This window comes from Eufriesea mexicana, unplaced genomic scaffold (assembly GCF_001483705.2).
Source record: "Eufriesea mexicana isolate 0111107269 unplaced genomic scaffold, ASM148370v2 scaffold4744748127, whole genome shotgun sequence".
Taxonomy (NCBI): Eukaryota; Metazoa; Arthropoda; class Insecta; order Hymenoptera; family Apidae; genus Eufriesea; species Eufriesea mexicana.
In genome coordinates this window covers 16,135-27,949 of record NW_016907969.1, presented here as the reverse complement: position 1 = coordinate 27,949, position 11,815 = coordinate 16,135, and the positions used below count along the sequence as shown (strand labels likewise).

The following is an 11,815-nucleotide window of genomic DNA, read 5'->3' as shown; positions in this document are numbered from 1 at the left end:
CTGACCATCTTCGACGGTCTTATATACTTCGTATCGTGCATACGTTTCAACTTGCTATATACTTTGACGGACGAACGAAATCTCGTCGAGATTCTCGGCGATCGAGACGCGTTCGATTGGCCAGTCGCTATTTATAGAACGGCTTGCGAGTTCACCGCGCGGGAAAGAACGATTTCGGAACGGTTACGGTTACGACCGGCCGATCGAAAGTGGCGGGACGTGTAGGTTGCCCCGATCGCCGCTGGAGGGGGCTAGAGGAAATATCCGAGTGGAACTCGTAAGAAAACGAATCGCGGGACGATGGTACAGCGTTCGAGGGGCGGACTGGGTGGCTGGTCTCGTTCGAGGGTAACTGAAATAAGGTATAATTTTCCGCGCCAATTAAGGTCTTTAAGAATTGCGACCAATTGAGCGGGAGGGTCAGGGCTTAGCTCTAGGGGAGAGATGTACCGACATCCCCCTATAATTTATTATTGATTAGATCGAATCGAGAAAAAGAGCCGTCGTTCCACGGAGGACCGTGGTCCGTCTTCGAGATTGCTCCTCAGATGGCGCGTTCTCTGTCCCTCTACGCGAGCCTGGAATGGCTAATCGGAAAATGACTGACGTCGTTTTTCCGGTTCGATTACTCGTCACCTGCTAATTGCCGATTCCGATCGATTCCACGGGAATACTTGATAGGAGGGTGCCACTTTTAAGAATCGGGGTGATTTCGTATATTCCGAAGCGTCGACTCGCTGAATTATTTTTGTTTATATTATAAAATATACTAGTTGCGACATCTGTTATGTAAATCGATAACAACTTGATATATCGGTATCTCCGTGTATCTCCAGACGATAATTTCTTTCCTCTTCTCGATCCAATTGCCATATTGTTAAGACGCGTCATTGTAAAAATAAATTTCGATCGTGATAATATACAGTGTGTTTAAAATCCAACGATATCCTTGGAGAAATCGATTTTTATCTATCCAAAATGGCGATCTACTTTTCGATCTTTCGACGATGATTTCCATAATTTTTCTTTTAAACGAAGACCTTGAAAGACGAGAATTTGTAACAAAGTAGATTTTCTCATCGAGATAAACCAGGACGACGGGAGAGAATTCCAAGAAATATGGAGGAACGTGGAATTATTTCCTCGTCGATATCTGGAACGCGCGAGGCCATCATCGGATCAAGTGAGGCGTGATCCACGCTCCTGTGGTTCACACTTAATTAAACCGCCATAGGAACTCGGCTGACAGCACGTGGCGGACAATGCTGCAAGTCTTTAGCGGCGATTGTTATGTAAAGCACACCCTATATATGCACCGCTCGGCTCCTCTCGACTCGATACGAGACGAGAAGTACGTAGAACCGTCTCTATCTGCCCACATCCACGGAGCAACTTTTTGAAAGCGTTAGACACCATTCAGAATCTCCTTGGATTTCTCACCTGTCAAATAACCATTCGAAGGGTTGGTTCTCCAACTTCCTACGATCGAATCGAAGTTTGGTTCCCATTAATTTCTAACAAAATTCCGAAAATTTCATGTACAGAGGACAAGACAGGTATCTTCGGATACCTCTTACACGTAACCTTCTTTTACCACAAAAATTATTTTATAAGGACATGCAAACGTATAATCGAATTATACTTACAGATGAACTGATTCAGAAGAACACCCTCCGATCTAGAAAAACTACCCCAGTCCTGAAACCCAACTCTCGAGACGAGCCTCCGATGGTTCAACAAACTCTGGGATAATGAAAATTTCCCGGAACCCTGTCGAACGGGAGAATACTTGCAGAAAGTAGCGTTACTTTCGCGAAACGAGGACGCGATACCTGAAAGAGTTTCACTCGGTCGCAACCCTTCGCCACCCCCGTCACGGCGACCGTGAAAAAAAGCGGCGGAGGATCCCACTCCGAGAGCCGGTCGCTCGTCACCTCGAGGCTGAGAGCTTCTAGGAACCGTGGATTGGCTCCTGGGTAAATGCGACGACGTGGCGGGAGCAGTGGATTGGCCGTAGGGCGAGGCTTGCGTCGTGACGGAAGCGTCGTCGGGCGTCCCGCGTCCAACCTGGACCTCGTCTAAAGCTCCACCTACGCGACGACCCGCGAAACTCGAATTTACGCCAGCCACGAGCGAGTTCCGTCTAACGTGTCATCTTCGCGAGTCATAGGGTTGGAGTGAAAGGGATGAAAACCGTACGCGAGGGTAAATAAGTAAGCGAGTGGACGCAAGTATAGTGAGATTCTAGAAGACACCCGTTCGTTTCATCAATTTTTCTTCGATTCCAGAGGGTGCTAGTATGGAATTAAAGGGGTGAAAGAAGATTACAGGTGGTAACTTCGAATAAGTCAGCACAGTCATCGTTTGTTTCGCTAAAGTGTGGAAAAATAGAACAAAAGTGGTAAGAAACAGATTACACGAGGGAGACACGACACCCTAACGAAGAGAAAACCTTCTCCAATGGAATTAATAGCTATGAAACTTGCTTCAAGTTAGTGTTAAACATCGGTAACTCGATTTTGAGTCGACCAACGTCTAGAGAGACCAGCCTGCCACTCACCCCTATCCACGATTTCGGACCCTCTTTCACCCTGGCCAGTCAGACATCTAAGGATCACCGAAGAGACTCGTAAAACCCGTGTCCTGGACCGGGAAAGAGTCGATGGAGGAGGAAGAACGGTCCTAAAGTCGCGATCGACGAGAGTGGAGGGATGTTTGGCTGGTGGGGGTGGCTGGCATAGAAGGGGAAGATGGCGGCGCGGGTGGAAGGGAAGAAGGAAGCTGGCGGCGAAGTGGCCGCGGACTAATTCGAAAAATAAGTCTCCGCGAGCGACAAGCACACTTGACCGAAGCACGCTCGTCGCGGAAGGGTGCACGCGGCCCTCTCGAGTGCTCGCGAGTGACAATTAATAAACGCGTCGCGCCGCTGCAACACGGATCCTCCTCTATAGTTCTCATCGAGTCGACCAGTCGAGTCGTGGCTACCATCGAGCGTGGACTGGACCGAAAAATCCTTCACTCGCTTTGGCTATGAGGATTCTCTGAAAGGAGGACCTGAGGAGGGAAAGCGGAGACAGATTAGGGTGGACTGTTGTTCGGTGGAGGGACGAAAGCAGTGAACAATGTCGTCGGAACGTTGTCTACGAAAGTGGAGGGTGCGACGCGATGGACACTGAGGGGGTGGAAGAGATAAGCTCGTTGAACTTGTGAAAATTTAAAAGGATAAAGTGAGACCGCGAGACTGCTTCGCCGGAAGCTTCGATCAGAACTGTTCTCTTTTGAGGAAATCCGAGGAAACTTGAGAAATGTCGGACATCGTAGAAGACGACAAGCGGAGCGAAGCTTCGCCGAAGCCATCCCAATTAACTCCCTTCAGTATCGCTGACATCCTCAGCAGAAGAACCTCTTACACGGAGCGACGAGCCTCAGAGTCCGAGGAAGCGCAAGGTGCATCGTCGTTCGCGAAGAAGCCTCATCAACGGGACTACGATTGTCCCGAGACCGATCACAGGGAAAGTCAGTTAGAAGATCGTGGTCAGATGGCAAGATTCGCGAGGCTACCTTCGCCGGACCTCAGCGTGGCCCGAGAGCTGGATATCCTGACGAGGAACCTGGTCCACGCGAATATCTCCAACTTTGGGACTATTCCACACTTGGCTCAGGGAACTTTCAAGCACCTCGAGAGCCTGGGGAACATGGGTGGTTATCAGCCGGTGAAGGACTCGAGGGAATCTTCGCAGAGGCAGCAGGACGAGGCATTGGACATGAGCAAGAATAAATACTTGGGTGAGTGTCCAAGATATGGTCTTGTTATTAAATAATCGCTGTGCAAATTGAGTCGCGTAAGAATTTTCCAATTGAGCAGTTTAAATTTCTAATTTTCTGCATGGAATTGCCTCACGGTCCGTAAAGGGGGGATAACTAGAGGTAAAATTACGAGGTCTGCAATCAACTCGCTCTATCGATGGCGATAACCAGATAGAACTGAATGAACGAGGAGAGTAGGGAGTCGGGTCCACTTAGAGTGGAAATCTCGAGGCCGCTTCCCTTCTGGGTGATCGTGTGTCTGCCACGAGGATGCGGGCTTAAGAGATCATTTAGGCCCACGGTATCCTTGTAACAGGCGAGCTTTTCAAGGGTTTTTTAAGTTAACCCGAGCGCAGATAACGTGATCGAATGTAATTTTAGTAGCATAAGTGGTACTCGACTGCGGCAGACGTCACAAGTGGCCGGCCACTCTGCTTCTTGCACTTGTTCGATCCCTGGCCACACTGTTGCTCTGTCTTGGATCCTCGACGGTCCGTGGATCACCGCAAAAAACAAATTTAGATCAAGGTTACCCAGATCGATTCCAAAGAAATCACTTTTTCCCGCCTCGGTCCCAAAATTCCTCGTTTCACCGGAGCCATCTCGCTCGGAGTTCCTCGAGATTCCTCCTCCACTTGCGAATATTCCGGACAATTTAAAAGCGCGGAATAACAAGGGGTCGGCAATTAAGTAACCCCTTCGTACCTGAAGGGATGAAGCTGTTTCGTTCGCGACGATTCCTGGCCTGTTCGCCACTCGAGGGTGAAGAGGAGCAGGCACGAGCTGGCACCGTTTCAAGGCTCACTCACGAAATTACGGAGACCCCCGTTTCCCGCCACCGTGCTTTCGTATCACTTAATACGGTAATGGATAGGATGTTCGCAGCAGTTCCTTAGTCAAACCTCGCTTAATTCAACAAACCCCGCGACTCGATCGAAAGTGATATCGATATCGAACTATCGGGCCATCGCCGGTCAAACAACGCTGCCATTTATCGCGTGGCCTCTAGCTCGTCGAGAAGGTTGCGCAGGGAATTAATACAAATATCCACCCCTATGATCCTTCGTGCAAAATGGGGATAACGTTTCGTTTGATCAGCGTTTAACGGGCCATATCAATTTATTTGAAAACCACGAGCGGCCGCTTCGGAGGAGGTGCACACGAAGGGTCATCTCACGATGTAATCGGAGTGAGAGCAAACGGCACTTGCTGCTCTCGAACACTCTCGATGTAGGACGCGTAGGAGATGTTTGACGAGCGTCAGAGGAGGGACGCATTAGCCGGACGAGATGGCATGGAGTTGACGTCGAAAGTGATCAAATATAGATCTCTCTAAATGCTTCGAGTCCCCCCATTGGGTTGGCCACTGCTGATAAACATTGACGCAGGACCGGGCCACGTACGAAATAATTATGATGTCACACGAGTCAGATTTTTAGGACCGTGTTTTCCTCCGAGACTCGCTCATCTTTCTGCCATTCTGCTTCCTTTGTTCCTTTGATGTTTGCAGCAGTTTCCAACGCTTTTTTATTCCCTGGAGAACGTTTCAGGTTCCAATTCGACGGCTATTTCGTCCTCGCGTTTTAACGTGGTATTATTTTTTGTTACTCCTGCTTCTTTCTTAAATCGGTCTTTCAAGCACCCTTCATTTCTCTGTCCGACCTTTGGCTCGTTTTTCTGAAGAATAAGACAATTTTAGGTATAGTAGAATTCGGAGAATCGCGAGGAAGTGATCTATCCTTGAGCTCAGAGTCAAGAGATTAATTACTATGATTTACTGCATGATCGAGTGACAATTCGAACACTTATCTGATCCTACTTGACACTGGAACTGCTCTATATAAGTACGAGTGCTTTCAGATTCTTCTTTTCAAGTTATTAACAACGTGCAATTATTTCTATCGAGACAGAAACGTATGTAGTTGATGAGGTTTCTTAAAAGGCGATCCATCTTTAATAAATTGTCATGAGTTCACAAACATTTCTCCACAATTCGAATTTAAATCGCTTTTATTCTATATGCTTGGTCTTCGTTAGAATTAAAATCTCTATTAACCATTTTAGCTTATGGTCCTATTTTTCAGACACTCGTCTATTTTCCTCGTGTCACTTTAACGTAACCTATCTAGGTATACAGTTCTAACGTTAACAACTCGGTCGTCAACACCCATAATGTTCATCCCAATTTCCTCGTCTCGGATTTACCATTTTCTTGGCAACTACTCTCTCCCGTTCATACACGTAGAATAAATCTAGAACACAATAGCCTAATACTAAACAGCGAAGCTCCCAAAAGAAAAGCAATTCCAAGATATCGCATAAAAGCCGGCAACAGGCGGAATTTCCAGCTAAAAGCTATTCTCCGCCTCGAAGCTCGAGAAACAAAGTGACCGTCGCTCCGGCGACGAGGGAGCAGCAGAATTTTCGTCCGGAGAACGCGATTGCACTCCACTGCAACCGGTTAAACTTAGAGGAGAATTACCGTGGAACAGCAGCGTAAACATGTCGGAGTAGCGAGTGCACGTGTTAATGTTTGAACGAGACATCAAAAGCGGGCGGAACTCTCTCCGATCGTTCGCCGCTTCTATGGCTGCTGTCCGCGGATGGTTACTCGTTCGTCTCTCCACCCACCCGCCAAACCTCCCCCTATCCCTCGCCGTTGCAGTCGAAACGTTTGATTTATGATCGCTGTAGATCATCCTTTCCCGATCCGCGCGTTTGTTTGCACGCGAATTTGGAGAAGCTCCCGCGGATTTCTCTCTGTAACTCGAGTTTGTTTCCAACCGGAGAACGATCAAATATATGTTCGCGGATATGATCGAGCTCGATGGTCATCGGCGTGTGGTTTAACAAACTGCGAATTTGTAGAGGACGGCGAGGAGGACATGTTCGAGGCGCAGAATCACGGGCAGAATCTTCAGAGCAGGAAGAAACGAAGCAGAGCGGCGTTCTCGCATGCACAGGTTTACGAATTGGAGAGAAGATTCGCCGCACAGAAATACTTGTCCGGCCCGGAACGAGCGGATCTCGCGCGGGGGTTGAAGCTGACGGAGACTCAAGTGAAGATCTGGTTCCAAAACAGACGGTACGATAACCACACGGTATACGAATTAATTGCGAAGCGTATTTATTTAGAAATTTTTAACCCTTTGCACTCGAGAGGGGTGAGCTTATCATTTCATAAAATTTGGAAGATCGATATTAATTAATATATCAAATTTAATGCAATGTAACAGTGTGCGAGGTATCGAAATCAAATAATTCTACAATTCTATTATTATACAAATCTTTATTTACTGCTCAAAGAAGTATCGTCAGCTTTTTAGTAGAGAATCCTTGAATTTCTACTCTTCTCTAGCCAAAAGTCATCGAGTGCAAAGGGTTAATAGAAACAAACTGGATTCTGAATTACGAAATTGGGAATTACCTCGGTAACTAGAAATTGAATAATTTCTTTTAGATAGAAAGATATTTATCTAATAAGGAGAATGAAAGATGAAAAATATATCACGCGTTCTTAGATCATGGGTGTCCAACCCACGGCCCAATTTTATACACAAAATTTATATCAAATAAAATGTATAAAACAGTGACAGACTAATTCCAGGTTACTGTCTTTATAATAAAAAAAGATAGTAAATTAATAAAGTTTAAATTACTTAAATATATCAACTTTTTATTATATTTTATGATATTTTATGTTCGCTAGCTATCATTAGTATTAGGTATATTATGCCTAGCTTAGAGAAACTAAAAGGTTGGACACCTCTGGTATAGATCCTCTCAAATGTAGTAATTTGCATAACATCTATACCTCTTTTATAGTTTACACGTTAAAATGCAATACCTAATACATTTTAGCTCCATCGTGTATCGAAACAATACATAACCTAACTCTGTCTAACCGTCTCAGCGTTCTGTCAAAGACTGGACACCCCTGTTATAGATCTTCTCAGATATTAACATTTGCATACCATCTACTATATTTTAAACATAGAAATGCAATGCCTAATACATTTTTAGCTCCATCGTGTATCGAAACAATACTTAACCTAACTATGTCTAACCGTGTCAATGTCTTGTCAAAGATTGGACACCCTTGTTATAAATCTTCTCAGATATAGACATTTGTAAACCATCTATTATATTTTAAACATGGAAATGCAATGCCTAATTTATTTCTATTTCCATCATGTACCGAAACAATACCTAGCCTAACTCTGTCTAACCGTGTCAGTGTTCTGTCAAAGATTGGACACCCTTATTATAGATCTTCTCAGATACTGACATTTGCAAACCATCTACTATATTTTAAACATCGAAATGCAATGCCTAATTCATTTTTATCTCCATCGTGTATCGAAACAATACCTAGCCTAACTCTTACCGTGTCAGCATTTTCTCGTCACGCGTTCATTTCCGAGTAAACGAAATTTCTTTATTGGGAGTTAATTAGCAACAAACTGCAAGAAAGCTAATAAATAAAATCGACTAATGCAACATGTGCGATTGTCCCGTGCTCCAGGTACAAGACCAAAAGACGACAGCAGCAGGAGCTGGGCGCGCTGGTTAATTCCGGAAACGCGAGGCGCGTGGCGGTGCGAGTCCTCGTGCATCCGGACGAGCATCTGAGGGGATTGCCACTTCGTGGTTCCGGCCAACTTCCCGGGCAAATGTCTGCCCCGCAAATTCATCCGGCGAACAAAGCGCTCGGCGGTTTCCCGTACTACTGTCTCCCCTATCATCCCCTGCTCTGCCCGCCCCTGCACTCCACTCATATTCAGGTGCAAAACACGATCGCGCCGGACCTCGATCCGAGCCAGCTGGCGAAACTGAACGACGAGAAGTAAAGCGGAAATTTTCGCGATTTCAATGGGATCGAAAATGAAAGTGGAATTGGTTGGGGTTGATTGGTCAGCTTGGGCCGGAATTACGTCAGGGGTCGTCGAGCGTTCGGCGTGCGGACATGTCTGTGGTTATGAGTAGAAAGGCGATGCGTGTCGGGATTTTTCAAGCTCCTGGGTTATTCGTTAATCGGCCTATGAAACGCGCGAGGAAATTTTGTAATTTAATCGAGTGCCGATGTAAGAAGAATCGACACTCGGATTTCGAAGATAAAAATATCCGACATGTGGCGTTTCGCTTGATAACTACAGACATTGCGTTGTTGTTTCAGAGCGAATGTTTGGGGGAATTATTGGATCGTATGGTAACTGATCGGTTAGGGTAGTCTGGTTCAAAGTGCTCGACTTGCTCCGTTTCTCTTTTCTTTTTTGTTATTCCTGTATTTTACTCGAATTAGGGGAGATTATAGCGGTGGATTGGTTACCAGATTGCGTAACTACTATTGCCTTTGTATAGTTTTACTTTGGTTATCGTTAAACTAGTCTATCTTCCGTCGTTCCACGCGAACGATCGAAAACGAGGACCTTTTTGGAAGAAGGTCACTTCTCGAGATAAATCCCTTTTCCAAGAAGCTCCTCGAACGTTGTCGACTGAAATTACATACGAGTGTTAAGGGTACGTACCTCGATCGCGATGTAAATTTAAATAACCGAGGTTCTCGCGTCCCGTTCCCTTCGAATGGACGTCGATTGAAATTCGTAATTACAGTCACACGCTACCTACTTTGAAGTAACGTTTAAAGGGCACGTTGTCGATTAATTCGTCGATGTAGTGTCCGAGCGATCTACTGTACGCGTTAATTATAAATTCACTTATAAATATATCACAGTCTAGGAAGAGAATCGTGTAAATTAGCGTGTAAATAACTGTATAAAATGCAATCTCGATCGGACGGTGTCGGTGGGTGAAGTATTTATTTATTCCGAGGGTTGAAATATGGCTGCCACGTAAAGCACGGTTTACATCGACCAATGATTTCTCTCCGAAATTCTTGCAATTTTTTATTAATAAATATCCCGAATATCGCACCGTGAAAAATATTCCGCTGTATCCGAGGCAACGTCACGTAAAATTGTTAATAATTAATTACCGCAATTGTCTAAAAATTACAGTGGCAGCCTGAGAGCTTCTGCAACGGTTTCCAAACTTGGGAAGGGTGTGCGAAAAATTTTACACCGTGAAACGAATTCAACGAGGAGGTTTAAGAGACAAGCACGTGCAATAAAGTCGATCGACACTGATACTGATTAATTGTAATCACACTATTATGTAAGAGCGCGTCATGCCAAGGCACCGATTGTTTCTGCGTACCTATGTGATCACACAGATCTATTCGAAATATACGTGGTTCATTACGAAAAAAAAGAAAAAAAAAATGAAAAAAGGAACAAGTGTCTCTTCTTGCCTGCAACCCCCCTTGACGAGCCACTCTCTCGAAACGTCTACACGTCACAGCTACGCGAGATCGTAAAAACTTGACGTGCTTGACCCGAGACATCTTCCAAAGAAGTAGCTCCTTTTTTCTGGACCGCTGCTTGCGTCCTCTTTTATGCTCTTTTATGCTCTTTCATGCTCGTGTGTCTCCGAGAGCAACGTTAAAACGTCGGCATTTTTTCCTCGTCACACGAGGGCCTCCAGTTAACCGTTTAATTGTTGAGAAAATAAAGAAACATTAGAGACGAATTACTTTCCGAGACGAACATCTTTCTTGCATCTTTTTAAAGAATGGATACCTTCTTTTACGAGTCAAAGTAAAACATTTTTTCCGCGAACCTTCGAAATTCCTGGGGGTTTTTACGGATACTGAGGATTTGGAATCACACCTAATTTCTTTCCTTCGATTTCGAATATTAATTTTAATATCTTTGGAAGATTCAATGTGAATTTCAATATCCCAGTGAAAAGGTCCAAGAGCTACTCAAAAGATAGTGACCTTATATAAATTAAGGCAGTACCTTTAATCGAAGATCTAGTATTATCTTCTTTCTCTTGCTTAATTTTAAATATCAATGTCGAGGATTTAGAATCACAATTAATTTCTTTTCTTCGATTTCGAATATTAATTTTAATATCTTTGGAAGATTCAATGTGAAGTTCAATATCCCAGTGAAAAGGTCCAAGAGCTACTCAAAAGATAGTGACCTTATATAAATTAAGGTAGTACCTTTAATCGAAGATCTAGAATTACCTTCTTTCTCTTGCTTAATTTTAAATATCAATTTCGAGGATCCAGTAATACATCTAATTCCTTTCCTCCAATTTTGAGTTAATTTTAATATCTTTGGAAACTTGAATGTGAAGTTCAATATCCCAGTGAAAAGGTCCAAGAGCTACTCAAAAGACAGTGACCTTATATAAATTAAGGCAGTACCTTTAATCGAAGATCTAGAATTACCTTCTTTCTCTTGCTTAATTTTAAATATCAATTTCGAGGATCTAGAATCGCAATTAATTTCTTTTCTTCGATTTCGAATATTAATTTTAATATCTTTGGAAACTTCAATGTGAAGTTCAATATCCCAGTGAAAAGGTCCAAGAGCTACTCAAAAGACAGTGACCTTATATAAATTAAGGCAGTACCTTTAATCGAAGATCTAGAATTACCTTCTTTCTCTTGCTTAATTTTAAATATCAATTTCGAGGATCTAGAATCGCAATTAATTTCTTTTCTTCGATTTCGAATATTAATTTTAATATCTTTGGAAACTTCAATGTGAAGTTCAATATCCCAGTGAAAAGGTCCAACAACTATTCAAAAGACAGTGACCTTATATAAATTAAGGCAGTACCTTTAATCGAAGATCTAGAATTACCTTCTTCCTCTTGCTTAATTTTAAATATCAATTTCGGGGATCTAGTAATACATCTAATTCCTTTCCTCCAATTTTAAGTTAATTTTAATATCTTAAGAAGCTTCAGTGCCAAGATGAATACCCCAGTGAAACGGTCCAAGAGCTACTTAGAAGACAGGGACCTTCTCGCAGAAATGAAGGTAATACCTTGAATCGAAGATCTAGAATTACCGTCTTTCTCTTCCTTAATTTTAAATATCAATTCCGACGTCTTGGAGAGTTCCAGTGCGAAGCTGAATATCCTATTGAAA

The 11,815-nt window shown here is 43.8% G+C and overlaps 1 protein-coding gene across 1 annotated transcript; it reads left to right on the top strand.

Annotated features, from left to right (window-relative positions):
- Positions 1 to 3,305: 3,305 nt before the first annotated feature.
- Positions 3,306 to 8,657, top strand: LOC108550070 (homeobox protein Nkx-2.5). The gene is made up of 3 exons (XM_017903673.1): positions 3,306 to 3,786; positions 6,676 to 6,892; positions 8,333 to 8,657. The coding sequence occupies exons 1-3, from the start codon at positions 3,306 to 3,308 to the stop codon at positions 8,655 to 8,657; spliced, it is 1,023 nt and encodes a 340-aa protein (XP_017759162.1).
- Positions 8,658 to 11,815: the final 3,158 nt, after the last annotated feature.

Coding starts and splice junctions, on each gene's coding strand:
- LOC108550070 (XM_017903673.1), top strand. CDS start 3,306: ATGTCGGACATCGTAGAAGACGACAAGCGGAGCGAAGCTTCGCCGAAG. Junction 3,787..6,675: donor GAGCAAGAATAAATACTTGG/GTGAGTGTCCAA, acceptor GCGAATTTGTAG/AGGACGGCGAGGAGGACATG. Junction 6,893..8,332: donor ATCTGGTTCCAAAACAGACG/GTACGATAACCA, acceptor CCCGTGCTCCAG/GTACAAGACCAAAAGACGAC.